This window comes from Rattus norvegicus, chromosome 10, assembly GCF_021556685.1.
Source record: "Rattus norvegicus strain SHRSP/BbbUtx chromosome 10, alternate assembly SHRSP_T2T, whole genome shotgun sequence".
Classification (NCBI taxonomy): domain Eukaryota; kingdom Metazoa; phylum Chordata; class Mammalia; order Rodentia; family Muridae; genus Rattus; species Rattus norvegicus.
This window is the reverse complement of record NC_141543.1, coordinates 33,035,293-33,061,973: the sequence shown is the minus strand read 5'-3', so window position 1 is coordinate 33,061,973 and position 26,681 is coordinate 33,035,293. Positions and strand designations below refer to the sequence as shown.

Sequence of the window (26,681 nt, the reverse complement as noted above, 5' to 3'; positions counted from 1 at the left end):
CTCAGGAGAGATCTACATCCGGCTCCTGTCGGTCTGCACTTCTTTGCTTCATCCATCTTGTCTAATTGGGTGGCTGTATATGTATGGGCCACATGTGGGGCAGGCTCTGAATGGGTGTTCCTTCAGTCTCTGTTTTAATCTTTGCCTCTCCCTTCCCTGCCAAGGGTATTCTTTTTCCTCATTTAAAGAAGGAGTGAAGCATTCACATTTTGATCATCCGTCTTGAGTTTCGTTTGTCCTAGGGATCTAGGGTAATTCAAGCATTTGGGCTAATAGCCACTTATCAATGAGTGCATACCATGTATGTCTTTCTGTGATTGGGTTAGCTCACTCAGGATGATATTTTCCAGTTCCAACCATTTGCCTACGAATTTCATAAACTCGTTGTTTTTGATAGCTGAGTAATATTCCATTGTGTAGATGTACCACATTTTCTGTATCCATTCCTCTGTTGAAGGGCATCTGGGTTCTTTCCAGCTTCTGGCTATTATAAATAAGGCTGCGATGAACATAGTGGAGCACGTGTCTCTTTTATATGTTGAGGCATCTTTTGGGTATATGCCCAAGAGAGGTATAGCTGGATCCTCAGGCAGTTCAATGTCCAATTTTCTGAGGAACCTCCAGACTGATTTCCAGAATGGTTTTACCAGTCTGCAATCCCACCAACAATGGAGGAGTGTTCCTCTTTCTCCACATCCTCGCCAGCATCTGCTGTCACCTGAGTTTTTGATCTTAGCCATTCTCACTGGTGTGAGGTGAAATCTCAGGGTTGTTTTGATTTGCATTTCCCTTATGACTAAAGATGTTGAACATTTCTTTAGGTGTTTCTCAGCCATTCGGCATTCCTCAGCTGTGAATTCTTTGTTTAGCTCTGAACCCCATTTTTTAATAGGTCAACAAGCATTTCTTAGCATCAGCAATAGTTACTGGGTTTGGTGGCTGCATATGGGATAGATCCCCAAATGGGGCTGTCTCTGGATGACCTTTTCTTCAATCCATTCCATTCTTTGTCCCTGTATTTCCTTCCATGAGTATTTTGTCCTCCCTTTTAAGAAGGAATGAAGCATCCTTTTTTATTTAAAAAAGAAGTAACTATTTTAAAGTGGAAGGAATTATTGAGTGAAAGAGTTTTCTACCCAGGTTAAGACATACTCTTCACATCCAAGATGGTGCTTTCAAATGTTGCCAGAACTTAAGAGCAGAAGAATTCAAGTTCAAATATCAAAGTCAGAAATAATATCTGCCCAATGTGCTAAAATTCTATCGATGCCTTTAGGACTTATCTATGGCCACTGGGGACTGAAAACTATTTGCCTAGACCATAGTCCAACAAAATATCAAACATAGCAAGGGTGGGAAGATACAGCCTTGCCTTCTGCAAGCCTAGATAAAATTCTAGAAACTATCAAACCCAAACAGCAATGCCAGCTGGATATTATGCAATGACTGAGTGATCATTTGCAACGCTCTTGGCTTTTCTTGAATAAATAATTATAACTAGGCTTTACTGGAGTGGCAGAGGAATATATTAATTGAAAATAATTCAAGGATCATTTCAAATTCTGGGTAGTTTTATTGCTTTATGCATCTCCATTTCTCCCCATCCAGTACCGATATAAATAGTGATGAATACATTCTCTTCTATTGAGCCTTGTGAGAAGGAGCAGACTCAAAAGGGCTAAGGTTATTTTTAAAAGAGTGCATCTACCTAGGGTCTTAGCTAATTCTGCATAGATAAAACTGTAAAATGTTCTTCTATGAGGAAATTTTGTGGAAAGAAATACAAGTGGCTAAGTAATTGTAGGCAAGCACAAACATACGCGCGCGCGCGCACACACACACACACGCAGAGAGATAGAGAGAGAGAGAGAGAGAGAGAGAGAGAGAGAGAGAGAGAGAGAGAGAGAGAGAGACTTGAAGCTTAGCAAGTAAGCAATCTTTTCCTAATCAACACCACTCCCAGTGGGATATGCAGATGGGCCGTGCATCCTTACATAAACCGGTACTGCCTTAAAATCCTTTAATTAAATTCTTTCAGCTTTTGCTGGTGTCAAGTGACCCTCAACCCACAGCTACTCAGAAACTATTTAATCTCATCACTTTCTCAGTAAAATAATTTCTTCACACCCAGTAAATGGTCTCGCAAAATACAGCCACCCATTTGATTTTCACCAGCTACAATTGCCTAAAGCTTTTCTTTAACTTTTCTGACCTAAATTGCCTTTTGGCATCTTGTAGCACTGATCTATTTTTCCCTCTAGGTCATATACAGTCAAGATTTTTAAGAGGAAGTCTTGCAGTGATTATCGGAAAAACAACTCTCCCGTTCAAATGCTACATGCATCCCTCCCTAGCTCCAAGGTCCCTTCCTCGAGATAAATGAGTCTACGCAACAGCAATTCCGGTTTCTTCTACTGTGTCTTTAAAATGTCCGTTCTGTATACTGTTGACATTTTCTTCAGTGGTTGTAATTGCCAAATCTCTCTCATAAAGGGTTGTGAGTTTAATTAAGTCCAATATTATAGGGATAATTTGATAATATCAATGGTAGGTGTTGTCTAGAGAATCATTAGTCTTTGTATGACACTGAAATGGTGCCTTGTTTATCTCAGTATCTCTGAACATAATAGTATTGTATGGCCAGTAAACAATAATTCGAAGAATAGCAGCTGCTGCTTGCCTAGTTCACTGAAGAAGCTATAACGACTCTTCTAGTTATATTCCAAAATGGCCCCCATCACTGTATCCGTTTAGTCCAGAGACCCATCTGCTCACCGTCTCCTCTGTTCTAGGAGGATTATATTATAAGGTGATGCTGACCTTGTAGTAGTCATGACCTAGATAGTCCATACTGACCACCTAAAATTCTCGAAATAGATTTTATGGTTTGTTCTAAGTATCATTTGTTTAACTTAAATAATTAAGTACTTTATCCTACCAACAGTATTTAATTTACCAATATTATTTAATTTATTATTTGCATTTTATTCTTTCCATTATGTCCATAAGCCTGCTTAGCTGCTTAGCACAGTAAGTAATTAGTGTCCAATGAGTGTTTAATGAAGAAAGTAATTATTGAATGGGTGGATGGATGGATGGATGGATGGATGGGTGAATTCATTGTTCATGCTTCCTACTCCAAACATTCTAGAGACAGGTTATGCCTTTTTACTGAGCCAGGATATTTGCTGTCAACGTGTTGAGAGATCATCATAATTTAACAATAGTATTGGGGCCATTTTGAATTGAGAGATAAGAAGAGAAAAGACAGGAGGAGAAAAAAAGGTGGGGAAGAAAGGGAAGAAAAGATGGATAGAAGGAAAAGCGAGACTAACGGTTCCCCAGGCTTCCAAAGGAAACACTGACTAAGGTGGATATGACGAGGTGTCAGGTACCATCTATAAACCACTTGTTTACAGGTTAGAACTTGAGCACATTCAACAAAATGTAAAAGTAAAAAGGCTTTCATATCCTATGCATTGTTAAGACTGCATCAGATTATATTTTCTACAAGGATGATTAGCAGTCTGGATCAATCTACAAGTACGAATTCATTTTTAGAAAAGACCATTTAGAATGGGAAATTGAGAAAAGGGATAACTTAATCTGGTCATCCAATATCAGTGTCTTTCCTAAGACATAGCAATGATTTATGATTACATCAGCAAGCTCTTCTGTTTCTTTAAGGGCTACAGGATACTGGAGAGATACCACTTTTACCTATTTGATTCTGTTTCCCTAGGTATAAATACAGAAATATTACCAACTACTTCATTTCGCTGGGCAACTAGAAATAGAAATGAGAACCGTACACTGAGATAATGTATTATGTAAATGTAAAAGTTGTAATTTAACCCTTGAGTATTACCTGTTTCTGCTAATACTCCTTCCTTAAAACAAACCAGATTTTTTTGTTTTTGGGTTTTTTGTTTTGTTTTGAGAATACAACAAAGAACTTGAAGTGAGATCATTATAATTTCTCCATCCTTTCATAAATATGATTTTTTTATGAGTCCAGTAAAATGTTACCTCCAAAAACATAATAAAATAAAGTGTCAGAAGCTAACTTTTTTCCGAGAAATCTTACAACTGAGCATCTGAAACTGCCTAAGGATTTGGTCTTTGAGAAGTATTGTACCATAAGTTTAGCACATGGAACACACCATTCCATCTCAAAGATATTTACATAAAACTAATCATTGAAATCCTATAGGCCAGCTAAATTTAACTAGTTTTATAATGCAAAAAAACCAATTTTGGAATAATGATGAGTTAGAATTTAAGGGTGCAATTAGTTTCTTTATAAGCATGTGTAAATTTAATTACCCCTAGAGCTGTCTTTTTAAAATGAGTACAAATATGCACAAAGTTTCATAAATGCTCTCTGTCTGCTCAGAGCAGTGCTGGACTCATGCTGCTTACCATAGCTAACATTTTTCTCAAAGGCAGGACACATCTCACAGTCCAGCTACTTGGTGTACTGAACACTGAGTTAAAATTGTCTACTTCTAACTATGGACTGGGATAAAATACAAAAGTGTTCCAAAGCATTTGTGGGAAAAAAAAATCAGACACCAGCTTCTTCTTTCCCTTAAACCAGCTCTTTGTGATGTCTGCAATGCAGAAAGATTACAGAATCATCAATTTAGCCCCTCTTCCAGCAGGGCAGATGACAAATTCATTGTCATGAAATCCATGGTGCCAAAAAGCAAACACATTACAAAACAGATTAGTATCATAAGTAGAATAAACATGCATACCTAAATGCTTGCACGCACACACACACACACACACACACACACACACACACACACACACACACACACACACAAAGTCTAGCTTACTGTATGGCCTTTGGCCTTCTGCACAAAGCTAAGTTTCTAGCACTGACAATCCTGTTTCAAAGCAAAAACAAGCAAACAAAATCCACAGCCCAGCGGACCTTCATAACACAATCAGTCTTCATGGCTCCATCCGACATTAACTTATCAACTATAGGGGATAGCATTTATGAGTTTCAAGGACAACTGGGGGACATTTTATCACATGCTGTCACCTTTACATTTTCCCCCTCAGGTTTGTCTTAACCCTTTACACCAATTTCATACTTCAAATGCTTGACTAGCCTGTGATTTCCTTCCAGAGTGTTAGTACTATTTTGATTGATAAATCACACTTTTCACTAAACATGTTCCCCAGGATTTAGAGGTGGATGTAAGAAGGTGGCAGCATTAAGGTGGGGAGAAGCTGTTTGAAGTTGTTTGCCTGGATCAAATTGCAAATACTCCTCTAGCAACTTTGCCAAGACCATTGATTGAGGCATGATCCTGCTTAGCAAGCCTGTGCCTGAGGTGAACCTCAAACCAGGAGGTCAGCCCAGCTGGATCCACAGACACTTACAGCTTTCGATCTCCAACGTGCAGTTTTGTTCATCCAGTGGATACCGCCTTAGGTCCATCATGCAGGCAGCTGTAGTTGTGATTCTAGAAGAGAAATGGCAATGTGAGTTGTTAGTGCTTAAATCCAAGTGCAGAAGAGAAGAAACAAAAACAACCAACAAAAAATGCCCTCTTAGAGACTGAATCCTCAGTTGAGCATCCACAAAGAGAGTGATCATCTTTCAAAAATCATTCTTCTCCACAATGCTTCTGGCTTCTGAAGAGAGTGGACTATTTAAGTCTCCAATGGGTCACGAATGGCTTGAACCAAAATCAACCAGATGTGTTTCAAAGGCAATTCTTTCAAGTCTCCAGAACGTCTTTGGGGTGAGGTTGTTCTAGCTGTATCTCAGGTGACTTGGGTAGTAAAAACATTCCAATGACTCTCACATTTTGCTTTACTTAATCCTTTTGCATAATGCTAAAGTCTAATCTTCTACCAACCTTACTTTGGATCCATCATTTTTCATGCTTAAAAAATCACACTGTACTTGGTAAGCATCCTCATTAACAGACAGCACACATTAGCCCTCTATCTATGCCTGATCATTTTGTTCTAAATAACCTGATGTTCTCTTGGCTACTTCGAAAGACAACGAAGCATGGAAGTTCATATTTTTGGATTTGACCAACCTACTTTTGCACAATCGTGAGGAGCTCAGAGCTCAGTTAGAAGTGGAAAAATGAGACAGACCTCTATTCTGGAGGAAAGAGTCTAGACTACACTTTCCAAACTCTACCTCTATCATGTAGAACTAAACCAAGAATCCATGTAGCCACACTTCAGGAAGATACTTGGGTGAATCTGACAACCCAAGGGGTAGACTGGAAATGTGTAATTGGTTATTCATAATGAAGTTTCTTAATTTTAGTTTTCTTTTCTTTTGTACAAAAATGCTTCCCAGAGAAGGTTTCTTGTTGACTTCTCCCTTTATTTAGCGAGTCCTGCAGGTCACTCTGCCTCAATTATCTACTACCCCACTTTCTCCTATGAGTCTGTCCCCCTTGCTTCCCCTACAAGTCAGTGCAGGAGCTGGGCCTTAGACCTTTCCATTTGTGTCCCTAATTCTATCATGCACAGAAAACAATAAAGTAGATCGCATCTGTTAAAAATGTAATGACTATTCTAAGAGAATCCAAACTCTGACTTTGTCCGACTCTTTCTCACATGTTATGTTTCTCTTCTTTCCTATTAGCTTCTTCTATTGTTTTTTCTCACAATGTCTTTCTGCCATCAACTTTGTTCTCTATGTCTACAGCATGCATCCTTCCCCATCAGAGAAGCTCTTTCTGAACAGCCTATCCAGGGTGACTGTTTTAAGTCATGCCTCTATCTTAACTTTCTGTTCACTGCTGTCAAGCAATTACCACAATCTGGAATTAGCTTGCTAATTGTTGTCTCAGAAGAGTCTTTTTTTTTCTTTCAATAAAATTTAAGCTGCTTATGGGCATAGACTCTGTTCAATTCAGTGCAAAGGCATTCAATAAATATCGGCTGAATGAGGAAAAATTAATTTATAATGAGGCAACCAGATGGATTTGCTCGTTATAAGTCTTTACATGTGGAAGACTTTTATTGCTTCACCTCTGTTTTGACTGAAAATGGTACTGTGTCTTAAGTTAGAGATGTTCCTTTTGTAGGGTTAACAATAAATGGAATCTAATCAATTTAAATTACATGAAGAATATTATTTTAAAGTTATTTTATCAATTTGACTCTTACAGCTTTCAATGAGATTTATGTTGCATTTAAATTCTACAAATTACATTAAAGTTAATATTCACATTTAACAATCTGGTAACATGGTACTTGGATGGATTTTTTTTTCTTGGCCCACTGTTTCCTCTTAGAATTTTGTGAGACTTTATAGATTGATACACTCTGAATTGCCTCTAACCTACAGATTACAAAGGGAAATTAAATTTAGGAAATGGTAGACATACTATCTCCGAGCGCTGTTGTGGAAAATCGTTAACTGGGTTCCTCTCCTCAGAAACTAGATGAAATGACTTACTTAGTCTGATAAACCAATACAAAAGGCAAGACTGCTACAGGGACATAACTATAATTTGGGAAATTATAAAATGGGAAAAACAAGTACTGAAAGCAAGCTGTGTAATTGAGGTGAAATTTGTAATTGATACTGCAGTTTGTATTTCACAGCTCTGCTGATACATATTCATAGCAATTAATAACCGTGAACTATACTGTATAAACTAAGAAAAACAAACCTACTAAAGCTCTTAAAAAGGCAATGTGTTTTCTTCAAGTTTTAAAAATACAGTGAAAGGAGAGATGACTGACATTGTAGTCCTGTTAGCAGAATGCTCACCTACCGTGTATGAAGCCCTGGGTTCAATTCCCAGTACCACATAAAACAGGGCTTGTAGCTAAAGAATCAGAAGTTTAAGATCAAGTATAATAAGTTTGAGGCTAGATTGGGGTATACAAGTCATAGTCTAAACAGCAGCAGCAAAAGCAACAACAACAGAAAGTAATTTTTTCTTATGATATTCATATTATTTATTTGTTTTACTTTACTTCTGTTTTTAGCACTATAACACAGAAAGCTAGCAGATCCTGTGGCCATTTTATATTTAATATTTGTAGTCTGGGTCTTCTATTGGAGTAAAGTCAAAACTCTGGGACTGGAAGGATCCATTTTAAATCTTGATCAAGTGCACAAGGACTAGTCACCCCTCAGATAATTTACTAGCATTCTTCGCCTACTGGAAACACTTGCTGACCAAGCTGGCTGTAGGATGATAAATGGGAGGCACGTATAACTCAAAAAGTGCTCTGCAACTTTTGTATTAATCTGCGACAAGCAGATATCAAGACAACTCATTTCACTGATGAGGAAATATAAATACCCATGTGTGTCCATTACCAGAACCATAACTATGAATGTAATAGTGATACCATATAAATATATGACATTGTTATATATGGGTGTGCATATCATAAATCTAGATATTTCTCAAGTGCCCACAGAGTTCAGGAATCATATGTTTTGTCTTAATTTGGATTTAAAAGACATGTTCCTGACATATGTCACTAACTCACAATTAAAATAATAATAAATCACCAAACAAAACAGAGAAGCGTGATCCAATGTGAATACTGATTGACAAATTAAGAATTTTCAGGTGATGGTTATTAAGGACCAAATATAACTCATCCTAGAATTCACACATAAATTTAATAATCAAAACCATTTTAGTGAAGAAAGTATCCTGTTATGACTATCATTCAGAAAAGGCCAGTGGCAAGCATCTATGCCTGTTTTATTCATAATAGGGCTGAGGTTCACAGTAGTGCAACAGATACAACTTCAGTCCTAATGAATATTCTTAGCACTGTTAATGAGTCTTAAATCACTCAACAGCATTACTAGATGTCTTTGAAGAGATGCTTACAAGCGGTTACACAAATGCCCCGGTTAAAGATCGCAAGATCCAAAAGATCAGAGAATTTTCTGTGAGATTGTGTCTCCTAGTAACTAATGTCAGAAGCTACATCCATAAACTCTCATCAACGTGACCCTCAAAACATGAACTGAACAAAGACACTAATCGACATGCCAAATTGGACTGGAAAGAAAACCCATGAGGCCTCAACCCTACACAAAGGACTACAGGCAACTGAGGAATATGGAGGAAAATAGTTTTCCCATGGAAAGAGCACACCAGTTGGTTACCTAATACCAAATCGTCAACCCTGAAAACATACATAAAATTAGTATTATGCAGACTATTTTAGTTTTAAAACTTAACAATATGGAGACAGCCTTAGTTTTTAATCAAACCAGCACCTTCCTTATGAATGGAGAGTCTCCAACAGTCTAATTGTAAACACCTTCGACAGATTTGAACTCTTTTGAAGAATGAAAGTTTTACTTAGAAATGTCTGTGTTTTATTTGGAACAAGAGATTGTGGATAAACCTTTCCTAAGGTAGTCATAAGCTATTATCACTCTATAATGCTTTGTATCATAAAATATTAGCACAGAGCAAAAAAAAATCTAAATATACAGCACTACCCAAGGATTCACTAAAGGCACTCATAAATCAAGAAATATAAAAGCTAACCCAACATTTTGTATCAAAGCTATAATTTGTATTTTTGTAGTTTTAGAGTGCACAAATGCCACTCAGAATATGAATGGAACTAAAGAGGGCTACTAAGCAAAAGCAAATACCACTTTTTCAGATGCAAGATGAAATACTTGGGCTCACAGTAAGTGTGACAAATCTTAAACCTTGCAGTAGACTCTTTAAGAGATGATTTTTGGAGTTGAAAACTCCATATGCTCGCATGTGTATAGCCTATGAAAGTCTGGGTGGGATTTCAAACAGAGATAGTAAGAGAATGAATTAAGTGATTTTTTAAATGACTTTGATTCTTTAATAGATGATGTCATACTTATCCATCAAGAAATTTTGTTTTTATCCATATCATTGTCTGCTTAAAGTATCAAATGTCCCATCCTGAACCATGCTTCGTTAGAACACAGTGTTCTAATGCATGCTGTGCTTTTATTTGCTCAACTAATATATTTACTCAAAACCTACATCCAATTATAACCACAAGGGAAAAAAAACTTCTGGTATTAATAGGCAAAATACCCAAAGGAAAGTGAAGAATTTTAAACTAGGGAGATTGAGAGATGGTTCAGAAGTTAAATATGCAGGCTGGTCTTGGAAAGGACCAGAGGTCAGTTCCTATCAGGCACATCCATCCAGTAGCTCACAACTGCCTGTGGCTTTAGCTCCAGGATTCCAATGTAGGCATTGCATAAACCTACAAACATACAAATACACACACACACACACACACACACACAGAAGCTTAAAAATAAAGTCTTTAATGAAGTCAATTACCCAAACATGAATCAATTTTTGAAGTTTTCAAACAAGCATATTAAAATTTCAACACAGAGAAATTCTAAATTTAAGTTGTTTAGGATATTAACTAATTATAAAATGTTCCAAAGACCTCATATAATTCTCTTTCCTTAAAGGTTCTTTAAAAGTGTCTTTCTTGGTGTACTACCGTATTTGACATCACATCATTCTGTATCTTATGGCGACTTTCATTGGGAAACAAAATTAATCTTTCACACTAACTCATACTCAATCAGGTCTTACATCTTGTGGATTAAAAAGAATATAGATAAAGGACATGGGTGGTTTCTTAAGTAGAATTCTGATGTAAAAACCACATAATATTAACTTATCAGTTACTAATAAGGTATAGATACTATTAATACCACCCAGACAGTTCTCATTTAAGTCTAATTATTATTATCATCTAACAGACACAAGTAGTGGAGGATGTTTTAAGAGACACACTGTAAATGGAAGAACAGGGATTTTTTTTCCCGGCAGGAATTGACTTAACAGTCCACATATTTAAGAATGATACTTAACTCGATAGATAGATAACCTTGACAGTGTGGTGTTGGTTCTTCAGAAGACTGTTACATATATTCAGAATGAGCTTATTCTTTCTGGGATCCTGTATTCATACATTCATGGTATGACCTTGAGATGGTGTCGTTCTGTTTTACCCACACATGCAAATGTTGTATTTCCCTGATGTTTATTCTGTTTTACTCAATTATGTAGATTAGCCCACCACAGACAAGTAAATGCAAGCCTCTCCCTAAGGAGTCTCTGTTAATACTCTCTCTCCTCTGATTGAAGGTCCTCCTCACTTTTTTCTGCCTTTCTAGCCACTCCAAAGGCCTTGTGCTTATAGCAAAATCTCCAAGACTCTTGCGTAATTGTTTTTAAAAGCTCCTTTGAAGTCCTCTTTTGAGTCACATGCACTACTATGCTCAACTTTGTAATCACCCAGAAAAGTAAGATTGCTGGCACTCAAGTTCCCATTTGATAATTCATGCATTTCAGATTAGAGCTATTTGTGCTCTTCTGCAGATGTTTGGCCTTCTGCGACTCTTTCAATCTTTTTTTCGTAATCTTATGCTCTGCAAAGATACTGTGACCATTAAAGGGCTACCCAGATCTCTGCCACAAACACAGACATTATTATTTAAGAAATTTCCCTAAATAAAAAGCCTGCTTCCGCAACACAGTTAGAAGTCTCTAGCAAGTTCTTATTCTGTGAGGACACTTCATCACAAACATTAATGTAAATGTCCCAACCTAGGTTCCCATTTGCCTTCTGTTCTCTGTTTTTCCCATCTTCCCTATACTATCGTCTTTGTGGTCTCACCTATAAATCCTATACTTATCTCATACTCTTATTTTTTTCTTTCTAAAATTTACATCAAGAGGAGAGGCACAAGAAAAAGTAAACATCCATTAATTTGATCATCATTTAACTGAAATTTGATTTTATATCACAGTAAAAGGTCTAATGGAGCTATGATTTCTTTAAAAGGGGAAGGGCACACAAAAAGAGTGGGAACTCTGAATTATTTTAAAATCGAACTTTATTCACAATGATGACTCAATATACTGGGTGCTTTTGATAATATATTCATGAAAATAATCAACTACTTTTTTCTATATAACACATCAGAAATCTACCATTTCAGAAAAAGTCATCAGTTTCTCTCTCTCTCTCTCTCTCTCTCTCTCTCTCTCTCTCTCTCTCTCTCTCTCTCTCTCACACACACACACACATATATATGTATATATATATATATATATATATATATATATATATGTTCAACCCTAGCTAGTCCAGATATTGTTAAGTAGACCAGACTGTCCACAAAGTCACAGTGGACTGTCTCTATCTCTAGAGTGCTAAAAGCTTTGGGCCAGCACAGCTAGCTTATTCAGTTTTGTAAAAATAGCTAACAGATGTGTGAGGACTTGACTAGCACAGACAAACCTCTAACTACAGCTGTGCCTCCTCACTTCTTTCTGGTCCCTTCCAAGTATAGTTTAAAACACGAACTACACAGGTGGGAGCCTACTTTTTGCTTCTCCGATTGTACCCTCTAACTCCAATCCCTGCATTTTGGCTTCTTGAAAACTAGTCTACTTGGACTTCACAATCTCTTCTAAGTCTGGTGTCTGACCCAGGGAGTGAAGAACAGGACATGAATCTGAGATCAGAGGGAAGTTAAAATCCAGGGATGCTACCCTCATTCCCTGCTCAGTCCATAGCCCATCTAGTCCTCCCTTCTCTTTTGAAAAGTGAATCCTAGGGCGCTGGTGGCAACCTGCTGATGCTGTGTAGTTAGGGAGGAATGTTTTTTTTTCAACTCTTTGTAAATAGTTCTTTTATTGCCTCCTCAAATTATCCCACTTTCGGCGTACCATCTGTTTCCTGTTGGGTTCTTGACTGATAGAAAGCATTATAGAAATGTATTTAAAATCAGAGGCGCTAACAGTTATGCTGTCAAAAATTAGAACAGTTCCTTTTTGGAGTTCTCTACCTTGAGAATTTGGAGGTAAGATCATGAACATCCCTTTCCTTAAAGGAAACATCTCTTACCTGTCATTCTGGTATCTGTTCATCACAGCCCTTCTAAAGCACCCTCTCCCGCTGCCTAGCTAACATGGTGCTACTTGTTCTCTACTGCTCACCTCCTGTGTGTATTCTCTTCCTTTTTTTTAACTTATTAATCATTTTATGTGTTTACATTTCCATTCTTACCTCCCTTCCTAGTCTCCCCTCCATGAACCTCGCACCCCATGCACCTCCTCTTTGCCACTAAGAGGGTGTTCCCCCACCCAGCTAATTCGCCTCATTTAATGCTATCTATCCCTATTAAGATTCTGGATGTTTGTAGGATTTCTCTCTCTCCCCCCCTAGACTCAACTCAAGCATTGTCTAACTAAGGCTGGGTTCTCTAGAACCTGACCTTGAGAAGTATTTATTTGGGATCATCAACAGTGCAGAGAAGCTAGATGAGGGGTTGTTGTTGTTGTTGTTGTTTTTAAAGGAAGACTTCGAATTGTGTTCTATGCAGTATGGCAGCAATCCCACCATGGTTAGTCTCCCAGGAAACATGCAAGATCATCTGTGGTAGGACTGAAGTGGCCATTAACCAGCCTCTCATAGTCTATTATGCACCCATAGACTATGCCAGGCAAACTTGACAAAAGAGAAAAATACCTTTGGCTCATTTTTCTCATTCCTTCATTTATCTCCCATTTCATAGAATCTTGCTGAATTCGTAAGGCCAAAAATTCTAAGTGATCCACTGTTATCACATCATCATACATAGTTCCCAAGCACTACACCTGCATCTGTGATGAGCTGTCATGTATAACATACAGGCAATTCATTTCTGATTCCAATAAAACCTATACATGCTACCATCTCAGGGCTTTCTGTCACCTGACCTCACAGTAAAATGGTTTTAGCTACATGGTACTTTTTACTATTTCTAGATTGTATGCTAAGTAGTCATAAAGATATGTGAGCAATGCTTAATACAAGTAGCAACCACGCATGTATATCAAAGGCATGGTTATTATTGTTTAAACAATCAGCACAAAAATGAAAAAGATGGTATCTGGACTGCATAGAAATGGATGCCTCCTGGGTGCTGTGGTTTGGACTACAAACTGGTATAATGTTTCTGAAGGATTGTTGGACTGCAGCAAACAAAACCTACTTACTTACCTTGGCTCCTGAAATGTCATTTTAGTGAATTGGTGTGAAATCACAGTGATATAGAGATGTTGAGCAAACTTCGTAACTTGGCAGGACAAAAGGCTTTTGTGTATATTTGAATGTGCATGAGTATGTATACACACACACACACACACACACACACACACACACATAAATGTTGACATGAATTTTGATCTAGACACATGATGTGGTAAAACACTCTTGAGAAGAATGGGAAAAAACAAGAAATCTTTTCTCGATATATGAACAATAAGAAATTAAAGAAGCAATACAGGCAGTGTAAGTCTGTGTGCTTTTAAGAAGTTACATCAGTGCATATTGAAGTAGTTAAAATATCATAAAAGAGGTATAGCACATTGGTGAGTTGATAGAGTACTTGCTTAGCAAACATAGATCTTTGAATTCTATCCCCAGCATTGCATAAAACTAAGCTTGGTGGTATATATGTATTATTCTCACCATGGGGAGGTGGAGGCAGGAAAATCAGAAGTACAAACACAACTGTTGCTATATACTGAGTTTCAGACCTCATTGGGCTACAAGAAATCTTGTCTCAAGGAATCTAATTTAAAATGCAATGAAGATGTAGTTGACTCTTTTCTTTCGTAATTTCCTTGTTTCTACATTGAATAGGTATCATTTCCTCTCCAATAAACATTCTAAAGACAGTTTTCTCTATCTGCTTGGGGCTAGGACAGCACTACTCCTGTCTCTGAACTGAATTCAGTCTATCTGAATAACTTTTATTCTTTAAGTGAAGACATTTGTTTATGCACGGAACCATATTCCATAGGTTGCAGATACTGGTCCTCAAAACTGTGGTGCAATAGGATTCATGTCATTAAAAATGTTTATGAAAAACCAAACGCACAAAATAAAGAAAGAATATTAGAAGCAGTAAGGGAAAAAGGTCAAGTAACATATAAAGGCAGACCTATCAGAATCACACCAGACTTTTCGCCAGAAACTATGAAAGCCAGAAGATCCTGGACAGATGTCATACAGACCCTAAGAGAACACAAATGCCAGCCCAGGTTACTGTATCCTGCAAAACTCTCAATTAACATAGATGGAGAAACCAAGATATTCCATGACAAAACCAAATTTACACAATATCTTTCTACAAATCCAGCACTACAAAGGATAATAAATGGTAAAGCCCAACATAAGGAGGCAAGCTATACCCTAGAAGAAGCAAGAAACTAATCGTCTTGGGAACAAAACTAAGAGAAGAAAAGCACACAAACAGAACCTCATATCCAAATATGAATGTAACAGGAAGCAATAATCACTATTCCTTAATATCTCTCAACATCAATGGTCCCAACTCCCCAATAAAAAGACATAGATTAACAAACTGGATACGCAACGAGGACCCTGCATTCTGCTGCCTACAGGAAACACACCTCAGAGACAAAGACAGACACTACCTCAGAGTGAAAGACTGGAAAACAACTTTCCAAGCAAATGGTCAGAAGAAGCAAGCTGGAGTAGCCATTCTAATATCAAATAAAATCAATTTTCAACTAAAAGTCATCAAAAAAGATAAGGAAGGACACTTCATATTCATCAAAGGAAAAATCCACCAAGATGAACTCTCAATCCTAAATATGTATGCCCCAAATACAAGGGCACCTACATACGTAAAAGAAACCTTACTAAAGCTCAAAACACACATTGCACCTCATACAATAATAGTGGGAGATTTCAACACCCCACTCTCATCAATGGACAGATCATGGAAACAGAAATTAAACAGAGACGTAGACAGACTAAGAGAAGTCATGAGCCAAATGGACTTAACAGATATTTATAGAACATTCTATCCTAAAGCAAAAGGATATACCTTCTTCTCAGCTCCTCATGGTACTTTCTCCAAAATTGACCATATAATTGGTCAAAAATGGGCCTCAACAGGTACAGAAAGATAGAAATAATCCCATGTGTGCTATCAGACCACCACAGCCTAAAACTGGTCTTCAATAATAATAAGGGAAGAATGCCCACATATACGTGGAAATTGAACAATGCTCTACTCAATGATAACCTGGTCAAGAAAGAAATAAAGAAAGAAATTAAAGACTTTTTAGAATTTAATGAAAATGAAGGTACAACATACCCAAACTTATGGGACACAATGAAAGCTGTGCTAAGAGGAAAACTCATAGCGCTGAGTGCCTGCAGAAAGAAACAGGAAAGAGCATATGTCAGCAGCTTGACAGCACACCTAAAAGCTCTAGAGCAAAAAGAAGCAAATACACCCAGGAGGAGTAGAAGGCAGGAAATAATCAAACTCAGAGCTGAAATCAACCAAGTAGAAACAAAAAGGACCATAGAAAGAATCAACAGAACCAAAAGCTGGTTCTTTGAGAAAATCAACAAGATAGATAAACCCTTAGCCAGACTAACGAGAGGACACAGACAGTGTGTCCAAATTAACAAAATCAGAAATGAAAAGGGAGACATAACTACAGATTCAGAGGAAATTCAAAAAATCATCAGATCTTACTATGAAAGCCTATATTCAACCAAACTTGAAAATCTGCAGGAAATGGACAATTTCCTAGACAGATACCAGGTATCGAAGTTAAATCAGGAACAGATAAACCAGTTAAACAACCCCATAACTCCTAAGGAAATAGAAGCAGTCATTAAAGGTCTCCCAACCAAAAAGAGCCCAGGTCCAGACGGGTTTAGTGCAGAATTCTATCAGACCTTCATAGAAGACCTCATACCAATATTATCCAAACTATTCCACAAAATTGAAACATATGGATCACTCCCGAATTCCTTCTATGAAGCCACAATTACTCTTATACCTAAACCACACAAAGACCCAACAAAGAAAGAGAACTTCAGACCAATTTCCCTTATGAATATCAACGCAAAAATACTCAAAAATTCTGGCAAACTGAATCCAAGAGCACATCAAAACAATCATCCACCATGATCAAGTAGGCTTCGTCCCAGGCATGCAGGGATGGTTTAACATACGGAAAACCATCAACGTGATCCATTATATAAACAAACTGAAAGAACAAAACCACATGATCATTTCATTAGATGCTGAGAAAGCATTTGACAAAATTCAACACCCCTTCATGATAAAAGTCCTGGAAAGAATAGGAATTCAAGGCCAATACCTAAACATAGTAAAAGTCATATACAGCAAACCAGTTGCTAACATTAAACTAAATGGAGAGAAACTTGAAGCAATCCCACTAAAATCAGGGACTAGACAAGGCTGCCCACTCTCTCCCTACTTATTCAATATAGTTCTTGAAGTTCTAGCCAGAGCAATCAGACAACAAAGGGAGGTCAAGGGGATACAGATCGGAAAAGAAGTCAAAATATCACTATTTGCAGATGATATGATAGTATATTTAAGTGATCCCAAAAGTTCCACCAGAGAACTACTAAAGCTGATAAACAACTTCAGCAAAGTGGCTTGGTATAAAATTAACTCAAATAAATCAGTAGCCTTCCTCTGAGAAGAAGAAAAACAAGAGAGAAACAAGCTGAGAAAGAAATTAGGGAAAGGACACCCTTCATAATAGACCCAAATAATATAAAGTACCTCGGTGTGACTTTAACCAAGCAAGTAAAAGATTTGTACAATAAGAACTTCAAGACACTGAAGAAAGAAATTGAAGAAGACCTCAGAAGATGGAAAGATCTCCCATGCTCATGGATTGGCAGGATTAATATAGTAAAAATGGCCATTTTACCAAAAGTGATCTACAGATTCAATGCAATCCCCATCAAAATAACAATCCACTTCTTCAAAGAGCTAGACAGAACAATTTGCAAATTCATCTGGAATAACAAAAAACCCAGGATAGCTAAAACTATCCTCAACAATAAAAGGACTTCAGGGGGAATCACTATCCCTGAACTCAAGCAGTATTACAGAGCAATAGTGATAAAAACTGCGTGGTATTGGTACAGAGACAGACAGATAGACCAATGGAACAGAATTGAAGACCCAGAAATGAACCCACACACCTATGGTCACTTGATTTTTGACAAAGGAGACAAAAACATCAAATGGAAAAAAGACAGCATTTTCAGCAAATGGTGCTGGTTCAACTGGAGGTCAACATATAGAAGAATGCAGATCGATCCATGCTTATCACCCTGTACAAAGCTTAGGTCCAAGTGGATCAAGGACCTCCACATCAAACCAGATACACTCAAACTAATAGAAGAAAAACTAGGGAAGCATCTGGAACACATGGGCACTGGAAAAAATTTCCTGAACAAAACACCAATGGCTTATGCTCTAAGATCAAGAATCGACAAATGGGATCTCATAAAACTGCAAATCTTCTGTAAGGCAAAGGACACTGTGGTTAGGACAAAACGGCAACCAACAGATTGGGAAAAGATCTTTACCAATCCTACAACAGATAGAGGCCTTATATCCAAAGTATACAAAGAACTGAAGAAGTTAGACCGCAGGGAGACAAATAACCCTATTGAAAAATGGGGTTCAGAGCTAAACAAAGAACTCACAGCTGAGGAATGCCGAATGGCTGAGAAACACCTAAAGAAATGTTCAACATCTTTAGTCATAAGGGAAATGCAAATCAAAACAACCCTGAGATTTCACCTCACACCAGTGAGAATGGCTAAGATCAAAAACTCAGGTGACAGCAGATGCTGGAGAGGATGTGGAGAAAGAGGAACACTCCTCCATTGTTGGTGGGGTTGCAGACTGATACAACCATTCTGGAAATCAGTCTGGAGGTTCCTCAGAAGATTGGACATTGAACTGCCTGAGGATCCAGCTATACCTCTCTTGGGCATATACCCACAAGATGCCCCAACATATAAAAAAGACACGTGCTCTACTATGTTCATCGCAGCCTTATTTATAATAGCCAGAAGCTGGAAAGAACCCAGATGCCCTTCAACAGAGGAATGGATACAGAAAATGTGGTACATCTACACAATGGAATATTACTCAGCTATCAAAAAAAAAAAACAATGACTTTCTGAAATTCGTAGGCAAATGGTTGGAACTGGAAAATATCATCCTGAGTGAGGTAACCCAATCACAGAAAAACACAAATGGTATGCACTCATTGATAAGTGGCTATTAGCCCAAAGGCTTGAATTACCCTAGATGCCTAGAACAAATGAAACTCAAGACAGATGATCAAAATGTGAATGCTTCACTCCTTCTTTAAAAGGGGAACAAGAATACCCTTGGCAGGGAAGAGAGAGGCAAAGATTAAAACAGACACCCATTCAGAGCCTGCCCCACATGTGGCCCATACATATACAGCCACCCAATTAGACAAGATGGATGAAGCAAAGAAGTGCAGGCCGACAGGAGCCGGATGTAGATCGCTCCTGAGAGACACAGCCAGAATACAGCAAACACAGAGGCGAATGCCAGCAGCAAACCACTGAACTGAGAATAGGACCCCCGTTGAAGGAATCAGAGAAAGAACTGGAAGAGCCTGAAGGGGCTCGAGACCCCATATGTACAACAATGCCAAGCAACCAGAGCTTCCAGGGACTAAGCCACTACCTAAAGACTATACATGGACTGACCCTGGACTCTGACCTCATAGGTAGCAATGAATATCCTAGTAAGAGCACCAGTGGAAGGGGAAGCCCTGGGTCCTGCTAAGACTGAACCCCCAGTGAACTAGATTGTTGGGGGGAGGGCGGCAATGTGGGGAGGATGGGGAGGGGAGCACCCATAAGACAGGGGAGTGGGGAGGGGATGTTTGCCCGGATACCGGGAAAGGGAATAACACTCGAAATGTATATAAGAAATACTCAATTAAAAAAAAAAAGAGTGGAGCAGAAACTGAAGGGATGGCCATCCAGAGAGTGTCTCACCTGTGGATCCACCAAACCCAGTCACTATTGATGATGCTAAGAAGTGCTTGCTGACAGTAACCTGATATAGATTTCTCCTGAGAGACTCTGCCAGAGCCTTATTGATACAGATGTGGATGCTTGCAACTAACCATTGGACTGACCAAGGGAACCCCAATGAAGGAGTTAGAGAAAGGACTGAAGGAGCTCAAGAGGTTTGCATCCCAAAAGGAAGAACAAGAATATCAATCACCCAGACTCCCCAGAAGTCCCAGGTACTAAACCACCAACCAAAGAGTACCCATGGCTCCAGTCACATATGTAGCAGAGGATGGCATTGTCTGGCATCAGTAGTAAGAGAAGTCCTTGGTCCTGTGAAAGCTTGTCTCCCCAGTATAGGGGAATGTCAATGTGTTGAGGTAGGAGTGGGAACATTTTCATAAAAGCAGGGAGAGGGGGAATTGGGAGGGGACCACAGGTATTGGAGAAGGGGGGATGGGAGATAATGTGAAATGTAAATACATAAAATATCCAATAAAAACATTTTTTTCAGATAAAAAAGTTTATGAAAAAATGTCAATTAATTATGGATTTTAAAGCAAAAAATAGGTTGAGTGACATCCATGCAAATGCCCTTTAGATAAACGAGTTCTTTCTTTGTGATCTCTGTAATTATTGTCCTAACAAATCTCCAGGGACTTGAAATTCAAGCTCTCTGAAAGGAAACCATTTTGTCTTTGGAAAGCTGTGATTATCAGATTTTCTTTCTATTTTTAACATCAGTTTGAATTCTTTAATTGTAAATTATTTCTCCCTGTACTTTGTAGTTTTGCTTAGGAAGTGTCCTTATTTTTCTTGTTCATAGAGATTCTTGACAGTTTATGACATCCATTTTCACAGAGCTGTACCTCTCTTGCACATTGGTTTCTTTTCTGCCATTATTTGTGTAGAATGTCTTTATCTCTTGCCAAATGAGTGAAAAAAAGAACACTGCAGGAGAATGAATAGAAATATGTAGCAGTGGGGTGTGTGGAGGGGAACCATTAGAAAGTCCCAGATATCGGGGGTGTGAGAGACTCCCACATGTAGTAGAAATACCCAACAGAGGGGAGACAAAATCTGAAGAGACTGCCTCCAGTTGATAGGCATAGTCCCCCACCCCCAGGTGAGGCCACATACCCATTTCAAAAGTTTTAACCCAAAATCATTCCTTCCAAAAGGAAATTTGGGAACAAAAAATTGAGCAGGGACTGAAGGAAAGGCCATCCAGAGACCACCCCACCTTAGGATCTATTCCACCAACAGACACCAAACCCATTGCTGATGCCCAGAAAAACTGTCCTTTGAGATGCTCTGCCAACACCTGACTAAAACAGAGACACTCAAAGCCAACCTTTGGACTAAGCCCAGAGAGCCCAATGGAAGACTTAGGGGAAAGACTGAAGGAGCTGAAGGAATTGCAACACCATAAGAAGAACAATATCAACTAACCAGAACCCTCAGAGCTCCCAGGGTCTAAACCAACAACCAAAGAGTATACATGGCTCCGGCTACACATGTAGCAGAGGATTGTGTTATTTGGCATTAATGGGAGGAGAGGTGCTGGGTCCTGTGGAGGTTTATTGCCCTAGTGATGGGGGATGCTATAGGGGGAAGGTAGTGAATAGGTGAGTGGGTAGGGGAGAACCCTTTTAGAGGCCAAGAGAAAGGGATATGGAAGGGAATTTGCAGAGGGAGACTGGGAAGGGGGACAATATTTGAGATGTAAATAAATAAAATAATCAATAAACACTGTATCTGATTTATATGCTTAAATTTTATACTGACTTCTTAAGCCCATCAAGATGTCATACTGATACACTGTTTATGCTTAGAACACAGACTTCATTTTTTTCCTGGAAAACAATGTGGTGCCATTATTTCCTTGACAAACTGTCATTTCGTTCCCAGAGAAGAAATAGTGACAGCAAAGGTAAATTGAGATTCTTATCATTACTAATGCAAATATAATATATACTTTTATGAAAAAATAAAATAACAGAGTGGAGAATATAGTTTCATTTCCTGTAATGCTTGCCCAGCATGTACTAGACCAAAACTTTGCACACCAGGTATTGTGGTGTCTCCTGTAATTCCAGCACTCAAGAAATAGAGATAGGAGGATCCCAAAGGCAAAATCATCTTTACTTAAGTAGGAAAATAAAGGACAGCCTTGGATATGCAAGTCACTGCTAAGCAATCTTCACATATTAGGTCAGTAATTTTGTTTTTGTAATTTTCAAGAGGATTTTGTATAAAGAAAGTGATAAGAGATGAGTTTAAATAACCATGAAAGATATAATGATCCATGCACCACTAGTAATAATACAGTTTCATACTCGAGACACCAGCAACCCTCTCATATCCAGAAGTGTAGAAGAAAATAAAAGAAAATGGAACTTCTGAAGTTTTGGAACCGTCTCTTAACTTCTATCATGACTGCCTCCTGCTGTGTGACTTGCAACATCCTATGGGGAGAAAAATGGTATGAAAATGGTCCTGCAGCCCCAAATACTTCATCATCCTGTGAGTTAGAACCATTCCCCAAAGCAATAAGGAACCTTGCTTCTGGTTTGTAGAAATAATTTCTTCAGAATGTTCATCTACTTAGAAGGGTAGGAGGTTTGAACTGAGGAGTGGGAAGGTATGTGTATCTTAGCCACCGAAATTAAGAGAGCCCCTTACAGCTTGTGACAAAGGGAAACAACAGCATATGCTGCCTCATTATGAAATAGTCCAGTGATTGCTAGTCCCTCTAAAACATGTCTAATAAGAGGGTGTTTAAAAATAAGGGAAAACAAAAAAAAAGTTTCCATGTCTTCAAATGATGACTCAATGTGCAATAAACTTACCTAAGTAATTAATTAAAGCAAAATAAATTGAAGGGTACAAAAAAGAAAAGTTTGGAGCAGAGACTGAAGGAATGGCCATTCAGAGCCTGCCCCACCAGCCCATATATACAGCCACCAAAACTAGACAATATTGATGAAGTCAAGAAGCACATGTTGACAGGAGCCTGATATCACTATCTCCTGAGAGGCTTTGCCAGAGCCTGACAAATACAGAGGCGAATGCTAGCAGCAAACCATTGATCTGAGAACAGGGTCCCATTGGAGGATTAAAGAAAGGATTGAAAGAGCTGAAGGTGTTTGCAACCCCATAAAAACAACAATACCAATCAACCAGAGCTCCCAGGGACTAAACCACCATCCAAAGAGTACACATGGACAGACCCATGAGTCCAGCTGCAGATGTAACAGAGGATGACTTTGTTGAGCACCAGTGGGAAGAGAAGCTCTTGGTCCTGCCAAGGCTGGCAGTGTAGGGGAATGTCAGTGTGGGGCGGTGGGAATATCGGTGGTTAGGAAGGGGACCTTATAGAAGAAGTGGGGCAGGGAGAAGGGGCTTATGGACAGGAAACCAGGAAAGGGAGTAACATTTGGAAGGTAAATAAAAAACACCCAATAAAAAAATTTAAAAAGTAAAGCTCAACATTAGAAAGAATCTCAAAGAAACAAAAAAGGGTCACAAATAGAGATTTAGAAAAAAAAGATTTAGCATCTGTGCTTCAAAAATAGCTGAGACAGGATCATTGCCATGTGCTTGAAGCCAGCCTGGGCTATGCAGTGGTTAGTTACAGACCATCTTGGGTTAAAGAGTGAGATTTCATGAACCAGAAAGTAAAGGAGTTTGCTGTGAGATTGTATATCCCAGAAATGTGAGAAACCAAAGCCAGAGAGTCCCACTATGATCGCCTAAGTATGAGCAGAACCAGGACAGTAGATGCACCTAAGCAGAGCAGGTAAGCCCATGAGACCTCAAAGCTACAAAACAACTGCTGGAAAACAAAACAAAACAAAACAAAACAAAGAAACAAACCAAAAACAACAACAAGAACAAAAACAAAACAACGCTAGGAACAGGAGAGACAGTCTTTCTGAGAAGAGCACACAAATTGGTTATCCAGTAACAAATGATCTATTCCCCAAAACACATATGGGCAACATGACATTCTGAGCCGCTTGTATCTCAGAATATATATGTATATTCTGTATACACATATCTGTATGTAACAAATAATGAAAAAAGGCCATCGTTTGTAAGAGATCAAAAATGGGTTTGAAAGAAGAAAAAGAAAGAGAAAATAATGTAATTATATTATAATCTCAGAATATAATCCCCAAAATTAAAAAAATAAAACAAATTGTATGCTAGCTAACATATCTATGTTCTGAAATTATATTAAGTCCCCCAAATAATTTTAAAACATTACAGGAAAGACACAATGGAAATTTTTCCATATTTTATCCCAAGAAGAAAGGAGAACTAAAAACAGACGATATCAGAAGACAATAGTCATGAGTCAAGTTTATTTCACCCCATTGTGAGATGAGAAGAGGCTTGAAAGAAAAGAAAGGTTGTCAATGTTAACCAACACTTGCCCTGATTGATCTTTCCTCCCTCTTTATCCTGCCTCTGTGTTTGTTGCAATTCTGACCCTTTCCCTTCTCTCAGAAGAGAAGAAAAGGTAGATGAATTCATGATTGTGTGAAGTGTGTGACTGGATATTGCAGCCTGAAAAACCATGGATCCCTGTGGCAGCAGAAACTCTGTGGTTCTACCTGGGTACAGGGAAGACTGATGGATGACACCCGCCTCCATTCATGGAGAGGGCTCAGTGGAGCAATGATCAGCTGTTCACATGGTCCACTGTAGACTAAGGAGAAAAGTTTACCCATAAATTTTACCAGGAAGGGCTCTGAGGATTTAGGTTAAAGAGAAAGATGACTCTGCCGATAGTAGGCTGTAAATGATGAGATGGCTCTCCGGGGTGGATGAGCAGGTTTCTTTTCTTGGAGATGATGTGTACAGAATAGGCTCATTTATCAGTATGATGGGATGGGAGCAACTCTTGTGCAAGGATGATCTATATTTTCTGGTTCATGTAGACAGACTCTCTACCTGTTAATTTATAGCAACTGAAGAGTGAAGACAATGTGTAAATTATTCAAAGTGGCAGCATATATTTGCTAATTTGATTTTAACAGAATTTTATCTGAAAAAAATGGGTAGGGTCTACTAAAGTTTGTCAATGTAGTTGCATATCTAAAGGCTTAACATAGCTTCTTAATATCAAAGTATTTCAACACATGCTTAGTAACTGCAAGAGCTAAGGAAACACATATGTGACACACAATAATTTAGGGGAATTCTCAAAGAACTAGATTCAATATTTTATGTCTATAACATTGTTCTTGCTGGAGTCTCCGAATAGTTAAGACATTTGTGGTAGAACACTACAGTGCTGCTAAAGGGTCATTGGTTCTGAATTATTTGTTAATGGTTAAGGCCCATTATATCACTGTGGCACAACTGATTTTAGGCTTCTTTTCTCTGTAGCCTTCTTGCCTTTCCCCAGCTTCCACCCAAAGGAGTTCAGATTTCCTCTACTTGAAAGAAAAAGAGATAGATTAATAATTACCTAATGCCAATCATCCACAAGAGAAATACCAGGCAATAGGAGATACTGAGAGAAGAAAATACAGTGACAGATGATATTAAGACCACTGCATTTGGAAACTATTTCTACACAGCACACAGAGCTCAATGCTCCCAGTATTTACATTTCACTTCCTAGAAATAAATAAGCAATAAAAAATTTAAAACTGAAGCATTCTTTTATGGGGATTACTATAGCTTTTCAACAGGCTATAATGTCTACCCTAAAAGAGAAAAGATACTCATGCCTGAGTAAGAATCTTTGCTGGGGAACTCAAAGAACCTACTATGATCATTTTGCAAAGGGGATCTAACATCAAGTTTCTTTCTAACTACCATCTATTCATATCTGGGTACAGCTTTCACACTCATCGCACAAACTCATTTATGCAGTGGTTCTTGGTTAATACAGAGGCTCACAAGTGACCACATATCAGGGAATAAGTGTCTTTGTAGTTCTTAGCTCTAAACAAGACATGTATGACACATATCCTTCACCAAGGCTCAGGCAATGTGGGAAAAAGTTATGAAATGATTGTAAGAACCAGATGGCTGCAAATTAATGTCTTCTGAACATGAAATGGCCACAAGAACTCACAGCAGTTGTAGATGCCTACATCAGACCTGCACAGGACCAAGTCAACCAACATTTCAGGATTAAAAGGAAAATTTCCCTCCCCCACTCTAACTAAGGGTCATTGCTTATTAATATATGTTGGGAGAGGGGAAATAAATCAGTTTTCTTCAGTGATATAGCGAATTGCTGTTTGACGGTGCTACAGGTTATGATGCCCTATACCCTTGTGTACATGATAAGCACTATTTAGTCTCAGTGGATCCTAATTTTAAAAAAGAAAGACATGAAGGTACGAAGATGTAGGGGGACCTGGGTGGAGATGCGAGATAATGGATATGTAGACATGATCTAAATATATTGTCTTTATGTGTAAAATTACCAAGAATCATTTACAAAAAAAAGGACATAGTACAATATTCAAAGGTGTTATGTTTGCCAAAGAAAATAACTTACATAAATTGGATCAGTTCTGAGGGCTGATGCTAAGTAGCACTTAATATACTCTGTAATTTTATACTTGAGGAAAATAAGCCTCTGAAAGTCTAAGTGGTTAACCCTAATTGGCAGTCAGTTGGATATGACCAAAGACAAATCTATTTCACTTTAGAGGTAAAGCATTTATGCTAGACAATGTGGGGCAGTGTGAACCAAGAGTCAGAACATCTAT

The 26,681-nt window shown here is 38.3% G+C and overlaps 1 protein-coding gene across 3 annotated transcripts in view; it reads right to left on the bottom strand.

Annotated features, from left to right (window-relative positions):
* The window catches only part of Gabrb2 (gamma-aminobutyric acid type A receptor subunit beta 2), a 236,651-nt gene that overhangs the window by 105,452 nt on the left and 104,518 nt on the right, over positions 1 to 26,681 (bottom strand). For all 3 annotated transcript variants that reach the window (XM_087569943.1, NM_012957.3, NM_001430104.1), the window contains 1 exon segment: positions 5,401 to 5,483. In XM_087569943.1, the coding sequence (XP_087426069.1) occupies positions 5,401 to 5,483 (83 nt within the window).